This window comes from Acanthochromis polyacanthus, chromosome 13 (assembly GCF_021347895.1).
Source record: "Acanthochromis polyacanthus isolate Apoly-LR-REF ecotype Palm Island chromosome 13, KAUST_Apoly_ChrSc, whole genome shotgun sequence".
Lineage (NCBI taxonomy): Eukaryota > Metazoa > Chordata > Actinopteri > Pomacentridae > Acanthochromis > Acanthochromis polyacanthus.
In genome coordinates this window covers 4,131,350-4,158,794 of record NC_067125.1, presented here as the reverse complement: position 1 = coordinate 4,158,794, position 27,445 = coordinate 4,131,350, and the positions used below count along the sequence as shown (strand labels likewise).

The following is a 27,445-nucleotide window of genomic DNA, read 5'->3' as shown; positions in this document are numbered from 1 at the left end:
TATATGAAAGTCACAGGAATAAATAAAAAGATAAACAGTAATATTTAAGTACACAATTACTGAAACATACAAATCAATCATTCTGGTTCTGGTTCACCTGGATCACGTTGCTGTTGGAGTTTTTGGGATCGGTGCTGACTCCGACACTGAAGAACGGCTGAGCTCTGTATGGACCTGAAACCACCTTCAGAACCTCCATGAAGTTGTCTTTGTCCCACGGACCCGTCATGTTCCAGCCGCCGATCTGCAGACAGAAGAGTGAAAACCAGACTTTCTGATTATTCCTGCAGTTTGTTCATAACTAAATAAAGTGGTTCACAGTGGTTCATCCTGTGGAGAGCAGGACTGTTGTCTGAGGGAGGCGGGGAGGCGGTCACCATGGCGAAAGAGTGTAGGTGTGGTTACCTTGGCAATGAGGTCAATAAGAGGCTGAGCTCCGAGCTCCTCGATTCTCTGAGTGTTCAGGCAGGAAAGATAATAAGACTGAGTCTTCCTCTCAGCCTCACTGCTGCCGTTAAACGTCCCGTTTTCTGAAAGAGGAAACAAAAAACAGTTACACATCATATAAAACCAGTTAGACCAGATATAAAACCAGTTACACCAGATATAAAAGCAGTTAGATTAGATATAAAACCAGTAAAACCAGTCCAGACCAGCTCTAAAACCAGTTCAGACCAGTCCAAACCAGTTCCACAACCCGCCTCACCCAGCAGGTGTTTGAGCAGCGCCTGGTTCTGCTCCCAGATGCTGTTGAAGGTCGACCATCTGGACCGTCCTTCTGGCAGCGGGTTCTTCCTCATCCAGCCTCCGCAGGCGAACTGGTAGAAGTCGTGACACGGGTCGACGCTGCGGTCCATCGCCTCCACCATCTGACTGGCCACCGTGACGCACGCCTCCGACAGACACAGGCCACGCCCACTGTCTGCAAGGTATCAGGGGAGAGATGACAAACATGTCAGGATACAGTAATCATTACAATAGCATTAAAATATTAGCTTAAGCTAAAGTTAGCTAGTCAGCTAGTACTACAGCAAGCTAATATAGCATGAAAGTATTAGCTTAGCTTGAGGTCAGCAAGTTAGCTAGTACTAAAACAGGCTAATAAAGCACAACATTATTAGCATAGACTAAAGTTAGTTTGCTACCAAGTCTTCCAGCAAGCTAAGATAGCGTGAAAGTATTAGCTTAACTTAAAGTCACCTTTTTAGTTACTGGCACAGCAATCAAATATAGAACTAAATTATTACTTAAACATAAAGTAAGCTGGTTAACTAGTGCTGCAGCAAGCTCATAGCATATTATTAGCTTAAACTACCGTCAGCTTGGTAGATAGTGCTACAAATTGTATTAATACACTTTCTACTGCTGTTTAGCTTTTATTTTACTGTATTACATGTTAGTGTACATCATTTAACAGAAATCTAACATTAGCAAGGCTGGAGTTTTGAACATCATTTTGATGTCTTTGAGAAGTAAATTTCATACGTTACGGATTTTTTTTTTTGTTCAAACTAATGGAAAATCGTCCAAATGACTCCAACGTTAACAGTAAAGAAAAGCTTTTATATGTATAGTCTTACAACAACAAAAAAAACCCACAGAGACTAATAAAAAGGAGGCTAGGACAGGAAGTATAGGTGGGGAGGAAAGGGTGGAGATAAAAAAGGAAGGAAAGGAGGAGGCGGAGATGGAAAGGAAAGGACAGAAGGAATGAGACGAGGAAGTTTCAGGTACCAGAACTAAAGCCGAGACCCAGAACCACCAGGCAGGCCAGCAGAGCCAGCAGGGCGGCCAGCAGCAGAACCGACAGCAGAACCTCCAGCTGGGTTCTCCGGCCCAGAAGGTCCACGCCGCCCTTCCTGAAACCCACCTGAGACACAGAGACCCTGGATCCATTAATCAGTCCATCATCCACCTATCTGCTACTGATCTGGCTCTAGTCAGTTATATTTTATCACATATTTTAGACTCTCGTTCTGGAAAAACCTCCAGAAATGTCCTTAATGGGTAAAAAAATTCAATATGCCTTCAGATTGGAGATAAAGGTTTAACATCTGCTGCTGATTTGCCCAAAAAACAAACAATTGCTTCAAGCTGCAGTTCCTCTAACGTCCACTAGAGGTGGAGTCAGTTCCCATTAACCTCTATGTTTAAATGCCCAACTGTACAGAAGAAATAAACAAGTTTACAAGCCGAAACAAAAAAAAGCTTTGGTCTCTATAGCTAATATCTCGTTTCCTGTGGACTGTAAAGGAAGTGAATCTTTACAGAACTCATCTGTTTAAATTGTATTAAAGCTTAAAGTTCTTCATCTTTGCTCATTTTTAGATTAGCGGCAGTTAAAAAAATTGCTTAACTTAAAGGAAGCTAGTTATCTAGTGCTACAACAAGCTAATCTCGCCTAAAAATACTAGACTAATCCTAATTTCAGCTAGCTAGCAAGTGGTACAGCAAGCTAAAATCGCATTAAAAGTATTAGCTTAAACTTAAATTCAGCTAGCTAGCAGGACATCCAGATAATATAACATACAATTATTAGCTTAACTAGCTAGTTAGCTAGTAATATGGCAAAATAATACAAGCATACAAGTATTAGCTAAACCTAAAGTCAGTTAGTCATCTAGTGGTACATCAAGCTAATATAGCACAAAATTATTTGGTCAGCTTGAAGTTAAGCAGTTAGCAAGCGATATGGCAAGCTAATATAGCATACGAATATTAGCTTCACTTAAAGTCAGCTAGTTATTTAGTGCTACAGCAAGCTAATATAACATAAACGTATTAGCTTATTCTTAAATTCAGCTAACTAACAGTACATCAAGCTAATATAGCCCAAAATTTGCTTAACTTGAAGTCAGCTAGTTATCTAGTGCTACTGCAAGCTAATACAGCCTAAAAGTATTAGCTTACCCTAATGTCAGCTAGCTGCCTTGTGGTACAACAAACTACTATAGCTTAACATTATTAGCTAAACCTAAATTCAGCTAGTTAGCCTTTTAGACTAATAACAATACATTTTTACAGCAGGTTAGCTTTTATTTTACTGCATTAGATGTTGATGTACATCTTGAGCAAGGCTGCAGTTTTGAAAGTCATTGTTGTCTATGGGGAGCATCTTCCCATAGAAGTCTGACTTTTACCTTTTCCCAAATTATGGAAGAGGTTCGCTGTTAGCCTGCAGCTAATGCTATCTGGAGCACTATTTACATCTGTCTGAAGTCAGATTAACAATCTCCAAGAACTGAACAAGAAGCACAAACATCGTTAAAAATCAGAACATTAGCTACGGTCACAGTGGCTAATGCTATGCTAACAGCTAGCAGCTAAGTTAGGAGGTAGCCTGAACAGAGTCAGAAGAGTAAGATTTGGGCCAAAGGGGGTAATTAAGGTGATAAAACATCAACAGAGAAAAACAGCAGGAGACCAACTGATTGACTTCAATCAATCAATCAGTAAACAGAGGAGGACATCCCAACACCATAAAGTCATCAAAATATTCAATTACATGAACATATTTGGCAACAGTAGCCAAGTTACGAATTTGATGTAATGTACATCGATTCCAAATATTTCTTCCATGATTAATAATCGATACCAGCTCTGGAAAAACTAAACACATCGGTGGGATCCTAACTGTGAACCAGGACTTGCCGCACTTTGATGGAAATCATGACCCAGTTTCAGAAACAAAACACTTTAAAGTAAACAATTTTGCTCCTGGGAGAGAATCATTTGATCATCTGCTGCCTCCAAATGTGCTTTTTGTTGACATTATTGGAAAAACAGTACAAACAAGCAGTATAATCTGCATATTTTGTGTTATTTTTAGTTGTAATTTTCCAATCCCAGTGAGGCTTATGCAACAGAAGTGGTGTTTTTGTCAGAACTATCTGTTAAATCTGCCTCCCTGTCCTCGTCCAGCTCAGTTGTTGCGTTCAGGAGTTGCCAAAGTAACTTGTGTTGACCAGCAGCCGGACTGGCAGTGCTCCAGACCCCCACTGCTGCTGTCTTTGTTGGAGGTGGACTCACACTGAGAGGCCTCCCGTTGTGTTTTCAGTCGGAGGCCTCCCAGGTTTGTCCGGGGGGGGGGGTCTGTTACGACACTAAAACTCATTTCTTCTTCTTCTGTTTGTGGTGGGTTCACTGACCTCTACTCTGTCGGGAGACGAGGCCGCCTCAGCCGGAGCGTCCGACACCTCCTCCTCCTCAAACGTAGCTCGCTTGTAGCTGGACATCTGCAGGAAAACAGAGCGCACAAATGATGGCAATAAATCAGAAAACTCTGCACAAACTCAAACCCGTGAAATCAGCCTGATGAGGAATTAAAATCCTGACAGCGTTAACCAGCATCCTTTACTCACGTCGGCTGCTATTGATCGCTGTGTTTTTCTGTATTTATTATTCATCGGCTGCTGTCTAAAAGCCAGATTGCTCCACCGGGACATTAAAGCTTTATTCTGTTTCGGACATCTGATATCAGCTTTCAGAGCTGAACAGGTCTTCATCCTGTTTGCTGCAAACACATTCAGATTCCCTGAAGGCTTCATAAATCGATACGTCTTCTAATGTTTTATTTAAACACACAGAAGTAAATATGTAGGTTTATATCGGTGTTTGTTATTTCTTAAAATCCACATAGGATGCAAATAACATTTATAACTTTGGTTTTGTTCGTATCGCTGCTACGTCTCTTCTTCCTGCACGACTGGCCTGTTTGTTTTCTTTTTTAACATTCATTTTGTATTTACAATTTAAAGTAGCTGTGAGTCACAGTCAAATTGTCCACCAAACTAAGAAAAGTTAGACACAGACGCAAGTCCGAGTTGAAATATCCATGAGTAACAGCTGAATCTGAATCAAAACAATCATAAGACCAAGAAAAATTAAAAATGGAGACAAAATGAGTAAAAACACCCATGAGTCACAGAGTAATCAGAGTCAAAGTAACATGAAACCAAGAAACGTTAAAAATCTAAGCAAAATTTAGATGAAACATCATTGAGTCAGAGCTGAATCTGAGTCAAAACGTCTACAAGACCAAAAATAAGTTTGAAAAATTAGATAAAACCGAGTCAAGACACAAGCAAGTCACAGCTAAATCTGAATAAAAGCAAATATGTGACCAAGAAAAGTTAAAAATTTAAACAAAAATGAGTCAAAACACCCAGGAGTGACAGCGTAATCTGAGTCAAAGCAAATATAAAATCAAGATACATTTAAAAAATTGATAAAATTGAGATGAAACATTATTGAGTCACAGCTAATCTAAGTCAACACAAACACAAAACCAAGAAAAATAAAACATTTAGACAACGCTGAGTCAATACACCCATGAGTTACAGATGAATGTGAGTCAACACGAACGCAAAACCAAGAGAAGTTTCAAATTTAGAGAAAACTGGGTCAAAACACCCACAAGTCGCAGCTGAATCTGAGTCAAAATAAACACAAGACCAAGGACACTGAAAAATTAAGACAAAACATCTATGAGTCAGAGTTGAATTTAAGGTGGAGTCCAAACACCCACAAGTCTGAGATAAAGCTGAGTAAAAACCCTGGTGACTGCATCAAAACATCAATGTAGTCGAGACAAATCAGAGCCAAAACACAGATGAGTCAGTGCTAAATCCGAGATGAATCAAAGATCGACACAGGTCAGAGTTAGAACAGCTCTGCTTCTGAGCCAAAGCATTCACAATTAAGAGCTGATTCCAAGTCAAAAAACTTGAGTCTGAGCTAGAGCTTCATCCATGTCCATGGAACTAAACACCTCTGACAAAATCAAGCTGCAATGGCTATGAGTCAAAACATCCAAAAGTTAGAGCTGAGTCCAAGTCAAAACATCTACATGATCAAGACAAATCCAAGTCAAAACAGCTAGAAGTGTAACTCCAACCATCCACAAGTCAAAACATCAATGAGTCAGAGCTGTACATGAGTCCCAACACTTCTAAGTCTTTATGTTGAAGACAGTTCAGTCAAAACAGTTGCAAGATAAAGATAAGATAAAGACGTCCACTAAACCAAGCAAAATTTAACACTTAGTTAATTAGTTAGTTAGTTAATAGTTTATTTCAGGCAATTACTTTCAGACAACATGATTTCAATGCAGGTATCATTTACACAACAGTAACTGGACAGGTAATACATGTGCTCACATAACCCATATAGAGTGCCTGAAAGGGAGTGGGAAGAAGCAAACTTATTTAATCCCACCCCCTTTTACATAAATTATAGACATAATATCAATGTCGCTTCCTGTTCATTTCTGTAACATAACAAACTCAAAACAACATGAATACAAGTACAGATAAATATTAGGTAAGTGTGTGACAGAAGTATTAGAATATTTTTTTGTTACCATAAGCAACAGATACATTGCAACAACTATTACATACCAACAATGGTAAGAAATGTAATACCAACAATGGTAAAGAAGAACTGTCTCAGTAAGGGTGATGGACAAAATACCAGCAATGGTAATGAACAATATACCAACAAAGGTAAGGAAACAAGCACACAATAACACAAGTACAACAAAATACTGATATCAATTTAAGAACCACTTTCTTTATACTGTGACCAGACCATGTTTTTATATAATAATAATTGAGTCCAAACACTGAGTCCAAACTAGGGATGGGAATTTCGACTAATTTCCGCACCGACTAGTCGCTAATTTTATTGGCGACTAGTCGGTTCCGAAAGCTTGCAAATAAACCCTTAAAGCGCCAAAGTCGCAATATTGCAACAAGCAACATTGTTGAACATAACGGGGTGGGGGGTGGGGGGGTGCACTAGCGTTTAACCGACTAGTAAAATACTAAACGTTTAATAAATGAGTAGGCAGTTAAACGATTAAACGACTAGTGCGCACATCCCTAGTCCAAACTGAGTCAAAAACCAAACGAGTCACAACTGAATCTGAGGCAAAGCATCTGTACGACCAAAACTAGTCAAAGATCAAGACAATTCAGAGACAAAGCAGCTACAAGTCGGAGCTGAGTCTGAGTCAAAACACCTGTGTGATAAATACAAGTCAGAGGTTGAAGTAATTCAGAGTTAAAACAGCTGTGAGTCTCAGTCAAATATTACACACAACTGAGTCAAAACACCAATGAGTCAAAGATGAGAGTGAGTCAAAACACTTATGAGTCTGAGTGAAAACATCTGTGTCTGCTATACATATCTTATTTAAAAGAACCACAAGACTGAGTCAAAACTGAGCTGAATCTGAGTCAAAGTATCCATCTCGATCAACCTCACGAGACAAAACATTTACAAGCCTGAGCTGAATGTGAGTCAAAACATCGACAAGTTGGAGCTGAATGTGAGTCAAAACATCGACAATTTGCAGCTGAATGTGAGCCAAAACTTCAACAAGTTGGAGTTGAATGTGAGTCAAAACATCGACAAGTTGGAGCTGAATGTGAGTCAAAACATCGACAAGTTGGAGCTGAATGTGAGTCAAAACATCAATGTGGTCACAACTCAAAGTCAAAACACCAATGAGTCAAAGATGAGAGTGAGTCAAAACACTTATGAGTCTGAGCGAAAACATCTGTGTCTGATATACATATCTTATTTAAAAGAACCACAAGACTGAGTCAAAACTGAGCTGAATCTGAGTCAAAGTATCGATCTTGATCAACCTCATGAGACAAAACATTTACAAGTCTGAGCTGAAAATGAGTCAAAACATCGACAAGTTGGAGCTGAATGCGAGTCAAAACATCAATGTGGTCACAACTCAAAGTCAAAACACCCATAAGTCTGTCGTCAGCTATAGACGAAGGAAAGTTAAAGTTTGACATTAAACTGAGTCAAAACCCAGACGAGTCAGAGCTGATTCTGAGTCAAAACAAACTCAACACTAACGGTTGTGGTAATTTAACATGTAGTTTGACAAAGAATTGAAAGTAAACTTAAATGACTGAGCATTATCAGTGTGAGCTAACGACAAAGATGTGAAGCAGAAACACGAGAAGAAAGTTTAAACTGCGGCTTCAGACCGTGACGTTAAGACAAACTGAGAGTCTCAGCGGGAGGAGATATTTAGCTGTGATCAAATAAACCTGAACTTCCTGTGTTTACACTGAGCCCCTGCCTCTCTCTCTCCCTGCTGCTCTGCCTGTATGTCTCTATGTCGCTCGCCCTCTGTCATTGTGTGGCTTCAGTATAAACAGGGACTCTTAACGCTGGTCCTGGATCTGTCCTGAAAACAGCACCGAGACGAGCTGGGCAAACAGCTGCAGAGTTCACGTCGCCTTGCCACGGCGTTCGGTCGCCACGGAAACCACTGCAAGGCTGAGCACTGTAGCCAATAATGCTGCTGTTAGCTGTTAGCCTGCTAGCATTGTAGCTCTGCTGAGGGCCAGAGGATGTTTGTGCTGCAAGGTAGTTCAGAAAACATCTGGAAACCGCTGTCATACCGGAGTCATTTTGAACAATTTTAGCCTGGGAGGAAAATCAAACCTACTGGATCAACAAAATAAAGTCAGCATGGCTCAGAAACAGTGAACAGAGGAGCGAGTTGTTGGAGATACATTCAGCATGGTGAAACATCTTTCTACTGATGATGAGCAGAGACTCAAAACTGAACTAAAAGATGTCAGAAATTACTCAAACTTTCTGCAATGACTCAAAAAAATCTGATGTTGAACCAAATTTTGAGTCATTTTAAGCTAGTTTCAAATGATTGTGGAGAGTTTTTGGGTCAAATTAGACCATTTTGAAATAGTTTGTGGTCATTGTGGAAAGTTTTTGGTGCTTTGGACAAATTTAAAGTTATTTTAGACAAGTTTTGAGTTGCTCTGGGTGAGTTTCAAATAATTTTTGGCATTTCTAAACTTGGAAGGGAATAAACCAAACTGGATCAACAAAATAAATGCAGCTTGGCTCAGAAACAGTGAACAGAGGAGCAAGTTGTTGGAGACACTTCCAGCATGGTGAAACATCTTTCTACAGATGATGAACAGAGACTCAATACTAGACTAAAAATTCTCCAAAGTGAATCAAATTTTCCATAATGACTCAAATATTGTAATTTTTAACAAAATTTTAAACTGGTTTTAGGTCATTCTCGACAGTTTTCAAGTTATTTTGTACCATTTGTGAGTAATTTTTGGACAATTTAAGGGTTTTTTTTTTTTTTGGACATGTCAAATAAATTCACACAATTTTCCATCTGAAAGAACATTAAAACAGAAGCAAGGAGTCCATTTTGAATCAAAAATGGTCATTTTGGCCAAATTTTGAGTCATTCTGAGCTAGTCTCAAGCAATTTGGACCATTTTTAGTAACAATTTAGACATTCTTTGTAACTTTGGACCAATTTTGAGTCAATCTGGACAATTTTATGTTACTTTGCAAATTCTTAAAAGTTATTTTAAACACATTTTGAAAAAGTTGAAAGAAACTTGGCCTTCTTTTGAGTTATTTTGGACAATTTTATCCTGAGAGGAAAATCAAAGCTACTGAATTATTAAAACAAACGCAGCATGGCTCAGAAACAGTGAACAGAGGAGCAGGTTGTTGGAGATACATTCAGCATGGAGAAACATCAAACTGACTCCAAAAATAAATCTCACATTGAACAAATTTTGAGTCATTTTCAGCGAATTTAAAGTATTTTTGGGCAGTTTTGGGGGTATTTTGGAGCCATTTCCTCATTCTCTCTCCTTCTGTTCTCAGTCGTTCTGTTTCCAGGACTTTTTGCCGCAGAGAAAAAGTAAACAAAACAAACAAAACTGTAAATAAAAACACAACATTAGGATCTGGGAGTCTCGGCGTCCTGCAGGAAGCCGACGGTTTCCAAGTGTTTCCTCTCCTTCTCGGTGTTTCCGGGTGTCTCTCTGTCCTCTTTAATTGATGACGCACACAGAGGGGGAGAGAGGGGAGTGGGCGAGCGAGGTTGCTAGGAGACAGGCGTGTGTGTTATATCTCCCCGTGGACGGTGATGACACTGTGTGTGTGTGTGTGTGTGTGTGTGTGTGTGTGTGTGTGTGTGTGTGTGTGTGTGTGTGTGTGTGTGTGTGTGTAATTAGATAATGTGTGTGAATCATCTCCATTCAACTCTAATGGAGTTTCACTGCAGCTTATATAACCTGAACCTGTCTGTCTGCCTGTCTGTCTGTCTGCCTGTCTGCCTGTCTGTCTGTCTGTCTGCCTGTCTGCCTGTCTGCCTGCCTGTCTGCCTGTCCGTCAGTGTTTTGTCCCCTCTCAGCCTCCATAACTCCAAACACACAGCGGAGTTTCAGTCAAACAGTCGGTAAATCAGCAGCAGTTTTTCTGCAGATTCCGTTAGCCTAGCTTAGCACAAACACTGGAAGTAAAGGGAAAGTGTTAGCATCCGACTGCTGCCAAGACGTCGCTTCTGTTTGTACGTCTGCTCAGTGTAACCGGATGAAAAGTATGCGGGCGCCTTTAATCTTTAAAAAGTCACACAGGCCTGACAAGTGAAAAGCATAAACACACAAAGTACTATTTATACTCTCCCTTAAAGTATTTGTACTCGTAAAAATTAAGTGTATCTGTGGAAAATGTGTGCAGGCCCTCGTTATATCCTATTGATTCTCATGAAAAGTATGCAAACATCCTTAAAGGTTATGCAGACAACTGTGAAAAGTATTTGTACTCCTGTAAAAATGGTGTAGATCTCCACAAAACGCATGCAGGCCCACAATATGTCCTATTAATTCTTATAAAAAGTACACAAACATCCCTAAAAGTTATGCATGTTATGGTGTATAAAAGTATTTGTACTTAAGTTAAAAAGTATTTGTACTTGAGTAAATGATGTGAGTTCCTGTAAAAAGCCTGCAGACTCCAATAAAATCATTTAAATTGTCATAAAAAGTGTTTGAAACTGATGTGGACAAGTATCTGTACTGGAATGATAAATACGTGTTCTCTAGTAAAAAGTATTTGTACTGCAGTAAAAATGATGTGGGCCCGTGTAAAAGTATTTGCCCTTTCCTAAAAATAAAGTGTACTACTTTAGAAAATGTTTGTGTTCTACTGACAAGTCTGTGTACTCTGGTAAAAAGTCTGTGTACTCTGGTAAAAAGTCTGTGTACTCTGGTAAAAAGTCTGCGTACTCTGGTAAAAAGTCTGCGTACTCTGGTAAAAAGTCTGTGTACTCTGGTAAAAAGTCTGTGTACTCTGGTAAAAAGTCTGTGTACTCTGGTAAAAAGTCTGCGTACTCTGGTAAAAAGTCTGCGTACTCTGGTAAAAAGTCTGCGTACTCTGGTAAAAAGTCTGTGTACTCTGGTAAAAAGTCTGTGTACTCTGGTAAAAAGTCTGTGTACTCTGGTAAAAAGTCTGCGTACTCTGGTAAAAAGTCTGTGTACTCTGGTAAAAAGTCTGCGTACTCTGGTAAAAAGTCTGTGTACTCTGGTAAAAAGTCTGTGTACTCTGGTAAAAAGTCTGCGTACTCTGGTAAAAAGTCTGTGTACTCTGGTAAAAAGTCTGTGTACTCTGGTAAAAAGTCTGCGTACTCTGGTAAAAAGTCTGCGTACTCTGGTAAAAAGTCTGTGTACTCTGGTAAAAAGTCTGTGTACTCTGGTAAAAAGTCTGCGTACTCTGGTAAAAAGTCTGTGTACTCTGGTATTGTGTTTGAAATTTTGCTGACTCTTGTGGAGAAGTATTGGTTTTGTGTACAAGTACTCAGACTACAGGACAAAGCACATGAACACCTATAAAACATGATTAGAATTTCCATTAAACTATAAATCCATGAACAAACAGAGAGCAGGTTATAAAACATTCAGTAAACACAAAGTTCCAGTGAAGACGTCGCTGTAAACAACAGAAAGGTCAGACCTCACTGAGCGCGTGCAGAAAAAGCCCAGATCACCTGATAAATGGAACGTCTTTCCTCTGTGTTTAATCAGAGTCACAGTCTGCAGGTTTAGTTTCATCAACATCATTTATTTACTGCAGGAAGCTTCATTGAGAAGTTTTACTGCAATAATATTATAAATATTCAGGATTTCCTTAAATCTGATCCTTAATTTTTAAATAAAACTCACCAGAGTCGTGTTTCATTTGCAGAAAGTCAAAGTCACAATGCAAATATGTGAAGGGAAATACAAAAAAGTGACTGAGTTATTAATTTTTTAATGTTCTATAAAAGAAAATCTGTTAAAAAAGCTAAAAATGTGGCAGCTAGATGCCAGAAAAAAATATGTAAAAAAAAGAAAAGCGTACCTTCAAATATTGTAAAAAAATTTTTTTTAAATTACAACTTCAAATCTTTCTTTTTAATCTACAAAACTGAACATTTTCTAATTTAAATACAGTAAAAAAAGAGTTGATTTTATGATCAAACTTTGCTAAAGAAGAAATTTAGCATTTATTTATTTTTTCAGATTTGGCCTATTTTTAATCGCTTTTTTTTTTTTTTTTTACTGTTTTTAAAGGGCAATTTTTCATTTTATTTTATTTTATAAAAATACAGATTTATTGATTTTTTTCAGATTTAGCCTGTTTTTTTGTTGTTGTTGTTTTGACTTTTTTAAAGGGTAAATTGTTATATTATTTTATTTTATAAAATTTGATTAATTCATTTTTTTTACAGATTTTGCCTGTTTTTGTTTTTTGTTTAAACTTTTTTTTAAAGGGTAATTTGTAATTTTATTTTATTTTATAAAAATACTGATTTATTGGTTTATTTATCTATTTTGCAGATTTGGCCTGATTTTGTTTTTTTAACTTCTTTTTGAAAAAGGTAATTTGTAATTTTATTTTATTTTTGTGGGATTTTACTATTTACTTTATTTTTTTTTTATTTTTTAGTAAATTAAAAAACTGGAAAAATCTATAATTTTCTCCAGCGATAGAAGCAAGTTTTCCCTTCACACCGACTTCTGATGGGATGTAATATTAAATCAATACGTCCTGATGCTGCAGCAGACATTAAATCCATCCAGAGGATCAATAAAGTCGATCAGAACAGATCACATCCGCTGTTAGTTAAAGTCCGCAGCAGGAGAAACATTCACAGTCGAGTCAGAAAACCCTCATTTATCTCTACGCTGCCTCTTTGTTTACATCCTGAGTCTTGTTTGTGGCCGTCGCCGTGGCAACAGACGGCTGATTAAGAGGAGAAAACCCGTCGACGTGATCATTAGGAGCCTCTTCTGCGGCTCTGAGGGGATTTTATGCTCTTTTAAGTCGGGGAGCACAAAAGCTGAAAACAAAACCAGCCTCTTATCCACAGCGGCGTCCTCCAAAAACACGAATGGAGGCACAGATCCATTCAGACGCCATCAACGGAAAATTTTCCTGTCATCTAGCCCGTCCACCGCCACCCTTCACGCTCATCACGCCGCTTCGATCCGGTCACGGCGACCTCAGAGAGAAACTGAACACCATCCAGGAGCGACAAAAAGACTCGCAGAAATCCACGAAACGCTCTTAGATTAATGTTTCAGGAGGTGAAACGAAACAGGAAGTCATTTAAGATGCAAATATTAAAGGACTGGAGGTAAAAATGACATAAAATCACCAAGAAATCCAAGCCCATATCATGCACATTTAATTTTCCTACTAGTTGATTCAACCACAATACACCAAGAAAGCAAAACAACCCTTTGATTCAAGTTCTTTTTATGCAATGTGACCAAAAGTTTGAAGATTAAAGTGTAAAACTGTAGACATAAACTGCCAACATGGTGGGAAAAGACACAAAGATCCGATGAGTCCAACTAAACAAAGCACAACATGGAAAACTACGGATATTTTACAGTACCAAGCAGCTAAAGTTCCTCATTTTGTACTTATTTTGTAGTTGTTTTATGACTGAGCTTCAAATTGCCTTTAGTTTCCAACTGTCTAATACTGTACAGAGCAGAGGGGGTTTAGCCGGTAAAGGGGCACCATGACGAGGACTTCTGGGATGCTTAATGACATTCGACCAGAGTATAACTGTGTACAACGAACAGGGGTCGATCTATATCTTGAGACCAGAGCTCAGATGTTGGCTAGTAAAGGGGCACCATGACGAAGACTTCTGGGATGCATAACCCTCGTGTCGTCCTGTGGATCAAAACTGACCCGTTTTAACCCTTAAAAAGCCGGTACCGAGTATACTCGTTCCCGCTTACTCGTACACACGGCCAAAACCGAACATTCTCGGCTCAACACGTGTGACTTGTTTATGATTGCTAATTAACATAAAATATGCACACACCCGTATGTTTGGTAAGATATAAACATTGGCACCAAATTTGCTTATTTCAAACGATAAAGCTGTATGAGCCGTTATATTGAAGCCGCAATTACGAAGCTCTTATCGGGGCCGCGTACCGGCCGAAATTCAATATGGCAAACGTCTACGACAACGCAACCTCGCAAGACTTGATCGATATTTTTATGGATTAGGTTTTAGTATATGTTTTAGTGTATGTACTTCTCCAGAAACATGGCCTTGAAAGGGTTAAAGTTGTAAAGAAAAGTAGTAAAGAAAATGCGAAGAAAAAAATATTTTCACAGTGAAATTTCTGATGTCCACATTTTCAACATTTTTGGGAAATCTTTGAACATTTTTTGGTGGAAAAAAGGAACGTTAAAAGTAAATGTTTCTTTAAGAGCATTCACAAAAAAATCAACCAAATCCAGCGAAATTCGAAAATTTCCCAAAAATGTTGAAATTGTGGAAGTTTACACTGGGAAAATATTTTTTTCCCCACATTTTCAAACTTGAAAGCAGGATGACATGAGGGTTAAACAACAATCATCTCTAGTTTGTACCAAACAAGAACACCTCTTTATGTTTATCCCAGCAGTTAGCCCTATGTTACACTACTGCTACTACGCATAGCATCAGTTGTATTCTGTCCACAGCTGCTGTATGTGTGTACTCAGTGTGTTCTTTCTGTTTGCATTGTATTTAAAGCACTTTACCGCGTTTAGTTGTCTCAGTTCTGTCTGTGCGGCGAAGGTAAACTTGAATCTGATCTAGGAGCTGCTGCTGATGTTTATCGGCGTCATAACGAGCCACAGCGTCTGAATTAAAGCTCAGATTTACGTCTGACTCATGTTTCTGCATCCAAACACAAACTGAACCTCCTCCTCCGGCTGCCTGCAGGTCGTCACCATAGCAACCTCTGCATCACCGCCTCCCGTCCCCGAGGACGACGACACATCATCCGTCACGGCGGCTCCTCGTTGACCTCCTCCCCTCCCCCTCCGGCCGTAAAAAAGTCAGTGGGAGCAGCAGGGACCAGTAACATCGCTGGTCTATCGGCTCTACTGGGCTCATGGGAAATAATGTGATCAGTAGCAGCTCTGGTCAGGAGGAAGAGGAGGATGAAGGCAGTGAAGATAATTAGGACCAACAGAGGTGTAACGGTGAGCAAATGTCACGGTTCGGTTTGTTTTCTGTACAGCGAAAACGCAAAACTAATTAAACTGCTGGTTGACTGAACAGACTGTCGTTCTGAGAAAACACACGAACGCATCATGAAAAACAAACCAATCTAAGCTTCAAATCGCTCTATTTTACACGTCTCTCTTTTTTAAAAAACGCTAAAAAAAAATAAACCAGCACCTCGAATGAGATTCTACAAAAAACGGAAAATTCTGCGTTTTCCAGCCTAAATTAAACCACGACTGACTCTCGACTGCTGTAACCAACGGTGACTCGGCAAAAATTCAGAGCGTTGTATAGGTTGAACTGCAGGCGGTGTTTCCATAGAGAGGAAGATCCAACCTACTGGATGAATCAAATAAACGCAGCATGGCTCAGAAACAGTGAACAGAGCAGCAGGTTGTTGGAGATACATTCAGCATGGTGAAACTTCTTTCTACTGATGATGAGCAGAGACTCAAAACTGGACTAAAACTGGTCCAAAATGACCCAGATTGTCCAAAATAACCATATAATTTGTCAATTTCAACACATTCTAAGTCTTTTTGAACTAGTTATGAGGTATTGTGGAGAACTGTCAGTCAGTCTGGACACGTTCTGTGTTACTTTGGACAAATTTCAAATCATTTTGGACATTTTTAGATTCATACCTGGACTAATATTTGTTCAAAATGACTCAAATAAATTGAAAATTGTTATTTTTAAGACATTTTTAACAATTTTGAACTAGATTGAAGTAATTTTGGACAAGTTTAAAGACACTTTTGTTCAATTTTAGACTAAGAGGAAAGTAAAAGCTACTGGATGAATAAATAAAAGCAGCTCGGCTCAGACAGTGAACAGAGCAGCAGGTTGTTGGAGATCCATTCAACATGGAGAAACATCTTTCTATTGATGATGAGCAGAGTAGAGAGAAAAAGACTGTAGAGGACATAAAATGGAAATAATCATTTTCAGAATGACTCAAAATTTGTCCAAAATAACATGAAAGTCTCCAAAATTATACAAAAATGTCTAACCGGAACTTGCTGTTTTTGTAGTTTTATGGCTTCTGTTTCTCATTTTGTGTCGCATTTTTGTCGTTTTGTGTCTCATTTTTTTCGTGAACATTATCAAACAGTTGTCCTAAAGAATGTGTAGAGCAAAGCTATGTCCTCTCTTCTATTTTCCATCTTTTCATCACATTGTCAGCCTTGATTGAATGTCTCACTCTACCTCATATTTTCAGGATCAGACTCATTCTTTGGACTGTTTTCCATCAGTCAGTTTGTCCTCTTGGTCAGCAGTAACAGCTAGCTAAATATCTAGCTTCTACTGCTGAGAAAAAGATCACATTAGCATGGATTAGAGTAGGGTTAGCAACCAACACGGAAAACATGGAATAAAAATGGAACCATTGAACCAATCTAGCCTCTGATATTTTATTACCTATTATTGATAAATATGGAGCAGAAAACTGAAGAGGAGAAGGTTTATTTTTCTAAAATTTGAAGCCCAAATGTCCTCCAGTTCTGGAATGACCCAAAGATGCACAGATGGAAGCAACGATTGAACCAATAAAGTCGACAACCGCCATCCTGATAGCTGAAATCTGGGATTGGCTTTAGGTTTAATTGATCTGGTTAATGCTAAATTAGTCTGGATTAGTTGAACCTGCTTCATCTCTCTGACCAGCAGCAAAGTCTTGGTTTGTTTTGTTGCTCAGATGGAAACTGGGCGTCTTAAGACAGGAAGGTAATGAGCTGCCGGCAGGAAACAGTCAAACCCTGCCCACACACACATTAACACACACACACACATTAACACACACACTCTGCCAGCTGCTGTCATGAACCCAATCCAACAGAAAGCCGCGGAGCTGAAACGGTTAACTTGGGCTTCGTCCATTTATCTGATTGAATCTGCAGATTCATGGTTGGAGTGGCTCAGATTCATTCTGTCTGAACTCATCACTCTGATGGATCCACGATTAAACAACGCTTTATAGACTTCTGACCTTCTGAACCACGAAACCTGCCAATGGGTTTGTAAAAAAAACCCACAGAAATGACATCATTTATCAACCAGAAACCGTAAAAAGAAGATTAAATTAGTTAGATTTTCAGCTTTTTAATGGACTATAGATTAAGTCTCATTATAGAAATACCCAAAATGAGCCCATCTTTAATTAGATTCTACAAAAATTAAATATTCTGCGTTTTTCAGCCTAAATTAAAATCCACGACTGACTCAGCTGTAACTAATGGTGACTCAGCAAAAATTTAGAGAGTTGTCAGATTGAAATGCAGGCGGTGTTTCCACAGAGTGGAAAATAAAACCTCCTGGATCCATAGAACAAATGTAGCATGGCTCAGAAACAGTGAACAGAGGAGTAAGATGTTGGAGATCCATTCAGCATGGTGAAACATCTTTCTACTGCTGATGAACAGAGCAGAGGCTGGAAACATGGAAACAGTTAAATATCTACAGTACGAGGAGTCTTTTTTCTTCATGAACTGATCCAGTTCAGTCGTATCAGCGTCAAACTAAACCTGAAGGAAATACCATAGGGCTGTTCCTTGGGGAACTGTATGAGCCTGTTCAGATTCTAAGAACCATGAACTCACCAAACCAGATAGTCCTCATAACTGTGTTGGACGTTTCCTGGAAAGTTCTTTGTCATTAATGATTTCCAGTAACTGCTCAGTGTAAACTGAAATAAGAATGAAACAATCATTTCATTCCTGGAATGTTGATCTGCTGCGATCTACTTCCTCCTGTGGACTGAGTTTACCTCAGAGACGAACTACTGTTTGTGTCAAGGAAGTGGCAGCAGGAAAAACAAGGAAAATAAAGTCTGACAGCAGCTTATCATTCTGCTGTCGGAGGGAAAATCATGTCTGTTCTTCTGTAAACTAATTACAATTGTTTTTCATCCAGTTAGCATAATCTTTAAATCTATCACAATGGTTGTTAAACCAATGACAGTCATCATCACACCAATCATCGATAAACTCATCACAATCATACTTAAACTAATTCCAGTCAACAATTAGACAAACACCATCACTTTTAAACCAGTCAAGGTTGTCCTTAAACCAATAATAATTGTTGTTTCGTGAATTACAACCAACTGCAAACAAAATCAGTCGTCTTTAAACCAATCACAGGCATCTTTAAACCAACCATAAGCATCTTTAAACTAGGGCTGGACCCGAATATCCCGAATATCCGAATATTCGTTCACTGTCTTCCCTCCGCCTTCAGCCCACATCGGCTCATATCGGCTCATATCGGCTCATCCCGTCCTGTGATCACATAAACATATATGTCCATGTGATCACCCCCTCCTTCCCCCAGACGAAAATAGGAACATTCGGAGCTCGTCTCTTCCCTTCGCCTTCGGCCCACTTCGGCTCATCCCGTCGTGTTCGGCTCATCTCGGCTCCTCCATTCGTGTTTCTTACCACCACCTGAATGGCCGGGTTGCTGTAGACTCTGACGTCACGCTTCACTTTGTTGCATAAACACAAGACAAGATGCTGAAGACCTCCGCTGTTTGGAAATTCAACAGTTTAACTGAAGACAAAACGAAGGCAGTGTGCAAAATTTGCGTCCGGGAGACCAGACGAATGGATTCGAATAAACCCCCCCCCCCCGGACGTTAGAGGGCGGAACGAATATTCGGATATTCGTCTTTAATAGGGCCCGAATATCCGGAGACCAGAAACCACTATTCGGGCCAGCCCTACTTTAAACCAACCATAAGCATCTTTAAACCATTCACAACCATCTTTAAACCAATCAGAACTACCTTTAAATCAATCAGAACCACCTTTAAATCAATCACAACCATCTTTAAACCAATCATAAGCATCTTTAAACTATTTACAATCATCATCTAACCAATCCCAACCATCTAGCCTTGTGTTAAGAAGAAGCTGCAACCCTAAGCCTGTATACTAATGCTAGCAGATTGTTTTGGTTAACATTTGCATGCACGCATTAAAGTGGATATTTTACTAAAAGAACTGAATGATCCAGTTCCTCAGAAAAACCTGCTCTTCATCTTGTGTAGGCTGCCGCTGGCTGGAGGCCGTTTCTGTTGTTTCCTGAAGCAAAGAGGATTTTATAACGCTAAGAAAACTCACTGATGTCTGACCAGCAGGATAAAAGCAAAATGAACCTTACTGGCATGAAATTCAACAACGTTTATTCATGTTTATCAGATTCATTTGTGTTGAGATAAAATGAGTCAATCTACAGTCACATAAATGAATGGTTGCAAGACAAAAATAACAATTTAATGACTTAGACTAACTGTTACCATTGTTTTGTTGGGTTGAATATAAAAATGTTGGCAATTCCATCTAATTATTATTATTATTATTATTATGTGTAAATAAACTCAAATTTCTGCATGAGCTGACTTAAAAATAAATTCAAGATGAGATAATATAATTAAAATTGGTTTGCAAAACCATGGGGAAAAGTAAGTTGAATCTACCTTAATAAATTATGTTGAACAAAAGGACATTAAACTGGACCAACATAATCGCTTAATTCTGAAAAACAAAAATCTTAAATCTCAATATTTTCTGGCTTCTTTCCTCATCTATGGCAGTAAACTGAATATCTTTGGGAAACAGTGACATTTTTCACCATTTTCTGATATTTTAAAGACCAAACAATGAAAAAAAATCATTAGTTGAAGCTCTGGAAAGAATCTTCATCAAACCACATTCCATTGGGAAAAAAATAATTTGACAGAGAACGTTATGAATCTTAATTTTTAGCTCCAATTTGGTCACCTCTGACTAATCTCAGAACCACGATGAATTTCTGTTAAACCGTTCAGTTAAAGGGTTTTGTGAATATTTTGTGGTTTTATTTCTCTCCAGTGACAGTAAAGTGAAAATCTTTGATGTTTTTCAGCATTGTGTAGACCAAACAATGAAAACAGTGAATACTTGCAGACCTGCTTTCAACACTAATGTGATATTAATGAATCCCGCCTGTAAACTTAAATATTTAACAGAGTGAGAAAACCCCGGTGGGTCACCTAGGTTCTGACATGGGTTTTTCCTTCAGTTTATTTTAGTTTCTGAGCCGGCAGCGGACGTCTGCTGATCTTCACTCGACCTTGTTGTTCTTATTTAGCTCACAAACAGTCCCTCAGTCTAATTATTAGCAACTTAAAAACATGTGAGAGCATGAGTTTAAAGGAGCCACTGTTGTTTAGAGATAAATAAAAGTAAATTTGAACCCTGATTCTTTTTATTGCTGCTGTGACGGTTATGCGAAAACTTTTTAACATTTATAATTTATCGTTTAATGGTCCGGTTAGACTAAAAAAAGACTTAAAAAATTTAAATATACAACACAATAAACACACGTTATCAGGTTGGGAAATATTTAAAAAAATTTGTTTATTTTTTATAGTTTTTGGCTTTTTTTTTGTATCTTTGTTCATGTAGCAACCGTTACAAAACAATTTCATCCAACAACTACATTTTTGATTAACTTCTTATTTTGAACTGCGGTTGTGTCGTCAAACATTAAATACTTAAATCGTGAATTCAAAACAAATTCTGCTGCGATGTTTAAATAAGAAGTTTACACATTTGTACCCTGAGATTGCCATTTTAGGCCACAGATCGATGACTACAAGAGGTCATTAGGCATCATAGAAGTCTTTGTCATGGTGCCCCTTTACAAGCTAAAAACCCACCAGACAGCTCGTATATATGCCACTAGGATATAAAAACTCGATTCTATATGACGTCTGTGTAGGTTCTCATTCATCCAGGTCATGATTATCCAAAGTAGTTTAAATCAATCCACTGGACTTTCCTTGAAGACGTTTCACCTCTCATCCAAGAGGCTTCTTCAGTTCTGGTGGTGGTTGGTGTTGCCTCAGCTTTTAAACCTCTGTGAGGTGTGTTCAGGGCTGTTATTCCAACAACCAATACCAAAACTCATCTGACTACTCAACGATGGTCGTTGTGAGTATCGGTGGGGGTCGTTGAAATGCACAGATGTCACTGAGCCCTCGTGTGCTTAATGGTGGTCATTAGCATGAGTCTGCTGAGTCGTTCTTTTGGGGAGTTTTGAAAGGACCTGACTGTAAATTGGAGAAAGATGATGTCACAGACCACCCTCCCTGTTCAGAGATGGCTTCTCTACTTTGACATAGGGCTGAGTACCGAACTTCGGTTCTTTAATGGCACCGACCGAAATGTTTCGGTACTAATGAGTATCGAAATAAGCCTCGTCTTTCGGTTCCATGTTCCGGTACTTATCACGTGATTATGATAAAGCAAACCTGTGATTGGCTGTAACATTACACGTGATTGCGGCAAGCCGGAAAAAAGCATGCTGCCCGTTCACAGACAGGTTTCACGTTAGGTACATTGAATTTACTGCAGTTGTTTAGCATGTCGTCGAAGTGGGAAAAGATGCCTCTGAGGTCTAAAACGTGGCTCTACTTTTGTAAAATGGACGCTGTAACAGGAGAACCTGTCTGCGGCTCTGCTCAGCACAATAACCACAGCAGTTCGGCCAATGCAGACAAAGTCTTTTATTCACCACACCGTCTCAATGTAAATAAAACGGTCTCTCTTCCTTGCCCGGCGCTACACCGGACCTCGTCCGGTAAACAGTCTCAACGTCCGCCGGCTCTCCGCCGGTTCTCCTCCGGTAAACAGTCTCAGCGTCAGCCGGATCTCCACAGGATCTCGTTCGATAAGCTGCCCGCTCCACCGGACCTCGTCCTGTCCGCTGTCCTCCGCTCGTCCGTTCCCCCGTCCTCTCTGTCCGTCTGTCTTTTGTCCTCTGCTTCAGTCTGTTACTGCCGAGAGAATCAGGTGAGTCTAATTGGTGCCAGCTGCGCTAATTAACCTGACGCTGGTTCCACACACTCTCCTCCACACCTCTCCCCTCTGCAGCTGAGCTCTCCCACGCCCATCGCCACAGACGCCAATAGTGCGCGGTGCAGTATATGCCAAAGTGGGTGGTAAACTCCATCTAAGGCTAAATACCGGCACGAGACCGATAGTCGACAAGTACCTTAAGGGAAAGTTGACAAGAACTTTGAAGAGAGAGTTCAAGAGGGTGTGAAACCGTTAAGAGGTAAACGGGTGGGGTCCGCGCAGTCCGCCCGGGAGATTCAACTCGGCGGGTCAGGGGCGGCCGCTTGGTGCGGGAGGATCCCCTCGCGGGACCTCTCACCGGGTGCGGGCCGTCCCCCGCCTGGCGCATTTCCTCCGCGGCGGTGCGCCGCGACCGGCTCCGGGTCGGCCAGGAAGGGTCCGGGGCCGAAGGTGGCTCAGAATGTACTGAACTGTACATTGCTTGCAAATGTTCTTTTGCACTGGAAATCACTGGAAAATTAAACTCAAGATGTGAAAAGTAATGTGTAATGCAATTTTCATTCTGTTAGAGTATATATTGTAAAACTGGTATCGAAAAAAGTATCGTTTAGGAACCGGTATCGAAGTGAAGGTATCGGAATTGGTACCAGTATCGAAACTTTTAGATTGATACCCAGCCCTACTTTGACATGATGGCTTCTTTCACTCCTCTCTCAAACCATCTGTCCTCCCTGTCCAAAATCTGAACATTGGTGTCCTGAAACGAGTGTCCTTCTTCCTTAAGGTGAAGGAAGACTGCTGAATCCTGTCCTGAGGAACTGGCTCTCCTGTGTTGACCCTTGGATGAATTAACTTATGTGTGCTAGTTGGTCATTAAGCGTCAAAGACGATTTTGTCATGGTGCCCCTCTACAAGCTAAATACCCAGCGGATAGTTCATACATACATCACTAGAATATAAAAACTCTGTTCTACATGACTCCGGTATGATTTAACTCGTGTGTGCTGGTTAGATGTCATTAAGCATCACAGAAGTCTTCATCATGGTGCCCCTTTACTAGCTAAAAACATACCAGATAGCTCATACACATGCCACTATGATATAAAAACTCTATCCTACATGACCCCATCATGATTTAACTAATGTAAACTGGTTGGCCATTAAGTGTCACAGAAGTTTTTGTCATGGTGCCCCTTTAGTAACAAAACCTCCATAATATTCTCTGAACATGTGCCTGCCCTTCTCTTCTGGTTCAGTATTAAACAGTAAACGGTGCTACAGCTAATCTACAACACTTGAACTGTTTATCATCTAGGAAAATGGTATCAGGTGAAAAAAAGATACCATCTGCTGCGATGTGTGTAAAAGCCTTCAACTTTTAAAAAGCTTAATCGATAAATCTTTGCAGAACTAGTTTTACGTTTAACCTGCTTCCTCACATCTAAACTGGTTGTAAACACTCAGTTCTACAACGGATGTGTGCTGTGTCCACAAAAAGGTATAAATTGTTGATTTAATTTATTATTCAGCCCCAGAGGGTTTAGATACAGCCATTAAAAATCCATTAACATAAAGGTTGATGATCTGAAAAACTGACCAACTGTAGCTGAATGTTGTCAGTGAACAGCTGTTTAAACAGGAAGTAAACAAAAAGGTCTGCTTCACCACAAGAAGAAGCGGGTAACCCACAGGTGAGCTGCTTTAGAGCTTTAAGGTGATGTTTTCTGATTGATTTTCAACTGTTTTAGCTCTAATCTACATATAGTCGAGCAGAACAGTCACATTTTAACCCTGTAAAATCCCTGAAGATTCTTTTTTTGGTTTTTATGGAAACATAATTTATAGTTTATAGCATGTTTTTGCCCCTTTGTTCTGTGCTCTTACTATTATTATTGTCTGTTTTGTTAAATTTTAACTGTAACTTAACAAAAAAAGGCAAAATCTGTACAACAAAAGTATGACAATAATATTGGTATGTCACATTTACAAAAGCAGCATCAGTTTCCTAATAGTTGTTGTGTATTTTGTACAAGAATTAAAAAAACACACAGTGTCCAAATTCGCCAGGACTGCTGACCAATCGTTTATCAACTAATCATTGCAGCTCTATTTAAAAGCAGAAGCAGAGCCTTAAGAGTGAAAGTTGCACTAATACAAATGGTGGCGTACCACATGGCTCGGTATGAGGAACTCTGCTTTTTCTGTTCTGTAACTGTACACGCTCCCACTTGGTGCCATACTGCATGAATTAAGCTAAATGTCAGTTTAAACGCAGACGACGCCCTTTTATACACTACAGGTAAATATGCACTTCTGTCAGCACACCAACAGTTTTTCAGGACAAAATATGGACAACAACCTAAAAAACTAACCCTGTAATTCAATTCTGCTCAGTTTTCTGGAGTTAAAATGTCAGAAATGACAAAAGAAAAACATGACAGACCTGCAGCTTGTTCCAGGTTTAGTTCTGAGCAGAATTTTCTGTTATATTGGAGGATTTTAATGCAGGTAAAGGAGGAAGTTCTGTACATTTGAAAGCAGAACCAGAGCATGAAGATGACACAACTATATCTGGTTAGCGTCCCAAGAAAGCTTCCTCAACCCACTGCTAGTTTTCTAGGACGGACTGTCACTTGTGAATCCAGAAGATCTCATAAACTCTCCTGGAAAATCTTCAGCTGCAGACAAGGAAAGGAAAGCTGAGGAGGATCTAGAAGTCTTTTCAGAATCAGAACCACAAACACTGGAAAACACTCCGTTCATCGACTCTCAACCAAAGCAGCTTCATGCAACAACTGCAAACAAAGTAGAAACCTGAAATATTATATGCCACAGTAGTGAGTTCACACCGGTGTGGTATAACTTAAATGAGTCCACACACTGTATCACATTACAGTAATTGTATTACTTCTAAGCTGAACAGCGGAGCATTTGTTGTGATGTCAAATTAAAAACAGTTCAGGTTAACTGCATTTAAAATTCATGGTTCCACAGGAGGAAGTCAGTAGTCCTTTTCACTCCCTCACGTGTCAACATCTATGGCGACAACAAACTAAACCTTTGTGTGATTTTGTTCTTTGGATGGTTCTTCTACTGGCCTCTTCTTCAAGCTTCTACAGACTGGAAATCGTCTTGTCTTAGCTAGTATTTTGGTTAATCCAGAGATTCATGGTGCTTCTATAACTCTAATGTAGTCCATTAAAACCTCTGTTCTTCACTGTCAGGACTATGCATCCACTGTGGTAGTCCTGGTCTGGTTCTAACATGCTGGACTCCATCTGAACCCAACTTATTGATCTTCGCCTGTCCAAAGAATGTTCTCCAACATTCATTAGACTCCTTTTCATGTTCTTTAGCGATGCTGTATCTTGCAGTTTTGTCCTCTGAACATAAAGGTTGATGTTATGAAGTACTTTAACAAACTACGAAACTCTGATTTCCCTTGATAACCCCTGTACCAAGGCTAAAGCAGCTGTCATCAGTTTTTACAGCGAGATGGTGAAAGTAGTTCAGTGTCTGTGGAATCATTTTAGGAGGACGACCACTGCAGCCATGATTAGTGGTGACATTTAGGTGATGTTTCACAGACTCACTATCGGTCTGAAATGACTTGTTTTAATACACAATCACAGTTTCTGACACTATTAATAACCGAATAGTCTCAGAAATGTTGTTTAAGCTGTAAAATAATTCAGATTTGACTTTGCATTGAATGAAATTAAAGTTCTTCATTTAAAAGCTGTGATATGTTTCTCCTTTAACCCTCGTGTCGTCCTGCATATCAAATGGACCCGTTTTAAAGTTTGAAAATGTAGGGAAAAAGTGAATTTTCACAGTAAAAAATTCTACATTTTCAACATTTTGGGGAATTTTTAAACATTTTTTGGTGCAAAAAAAGAAATGATAAAAAAATCTTTCTTTAAGAACACTCAAAAAAAAATCAACGTTTGATTTTTTTCCAATTGTTTCCTGAATGTTCTTAAAGAAAATATTAGAAGTTTTACTGATATATACGGAATCACTTTTTCTGGAAGATTTTTACTCATTTTTTGAAAATATGTAAAAGAATTTTCTTGCCAAATTTGGATTTTTTTTAAAAAAAAATAAAACTTTTAAGGGAAACTTTTAAGGAATTATTGGAATTTTATTCCTGAAAGTTTTTTTTTAAATTTTTTTATAAATTTGGGGAGTTTTGTTGGTGATTTTTTGGATTTTTTTCAGACATGGAAACAATATTTTTGGGTGCCTGTAAATGAAGACAACAGGAGGGTTAAAAGGGCAGGAATGAACCAAACATCTGCACGCCGTCGCTGGTAAACCCGTCGTGCGCGTGTGTGCGCGATATCGATCAGTTCGGTGATTGATCAGTGACGTCAGCAGCGAGGTGAACAACTGATTTCAGGCCTGAAGATGTTTCTGCACCGGTGTGTGTGCGGATCGATCAAACTGAATGACAGCTGATCAGCATCACGCACCGGAGCGCGTGGGATGTGCATGCAGCTGCTGCATGCGTGCGTTCGTGTGTGTGTGAGTAGGTGTGAGTGTGTGCGTGTGTGTGTGTGTTCTCACGGTGTTCCGGAGGTCCTGCAGCGCTACGCTCATCCTGGAGCTCCGTCCCCGCGGTCAGAGCGCTACCGACGGCCGCTCCGCCGGTCCATCCTCCCGGCTGTCCCTCGGTCTGAGCGCCGCTCCGCTGCGTCCGTCCGTCTGTCGGGAGTCCGCGGTCCGTTTGTCCGAGGCGGCGGCGGATCGGAGCTTTTCTCGGGTCTGTCTGTCTGCTAGACCCGCCCAACATCCAACCAGCCTCTTCCTCTCGCAAACAAACACACCCCGAGACACAGGAGCATGACGTCACCGCCGCGGCCTGACGTCACCTCCTCCAGCTCCTCAGCCAATCAATCAGCGATAATCTATCTATCTATCTATCTATCTATCTATCTATCTATCTATCTATCTATCTATCTATCACCTGATATCTATGCCAATAAAACTCCTATTACATACATATTATATTATATTATATTACATTATATATTATATTATAGAGTCATTTTGTTAAACAATTCAATAAAAATGCTTCTATCCTCTTTTCTTACTAATTAACGTTGAATTTATGTATTATATAATATTTTACGTGGTATTTATAAGGTTTATTATATTTCAAACCATCAGCATTGATAGATTAGTAGTTTATTATGATATTTTACTCATATGTTCATAT

The 27,445-nt window shown here is 39.4% G+C and overlaps 1 protein-coding gene across 1 annotated transcript in view; it reads right to left on the bottom strand.

The window, feature by feature from the left end:
• ece2b (endothelin converting enzyme 2b) overlaps window positions 1-27,074 on the bottom strand; it is a 45,734-nt gene extending 18,660 nt beyond the window's left edge. Inside the window, exons 1-6 of the mRNA XM_022200059.2 lie at window positions 26,794-27,074; window positions 4,149-4,235; window positions 1,735-1,870; window positions 707-922; window positions 406-530; window positions 98-244 (exon numbers count right to left, since the gene is read on the bottom strand). Coding sequence (XP_022055751.1) covers window positions 98-244; window positions 406-530; window positions 707-922; window positions 1,735-1,870; window positions 4,149-4,235; window positions 26,794-26,826 — 744 coding nt within the window. The 5' untranslated portion in view covers window positions 26,827-27,074. The remainder of the gene's footprint in view (window positions 1-97; window positions 245-405; window positions 531-706; window positions 923-1,734; window positions 1,871-4,148; window positions 4,236-26,793) is intronic.
• Between the last annotated feature and the right edge of the window lie 371 nt (window positions 27,075-27,445).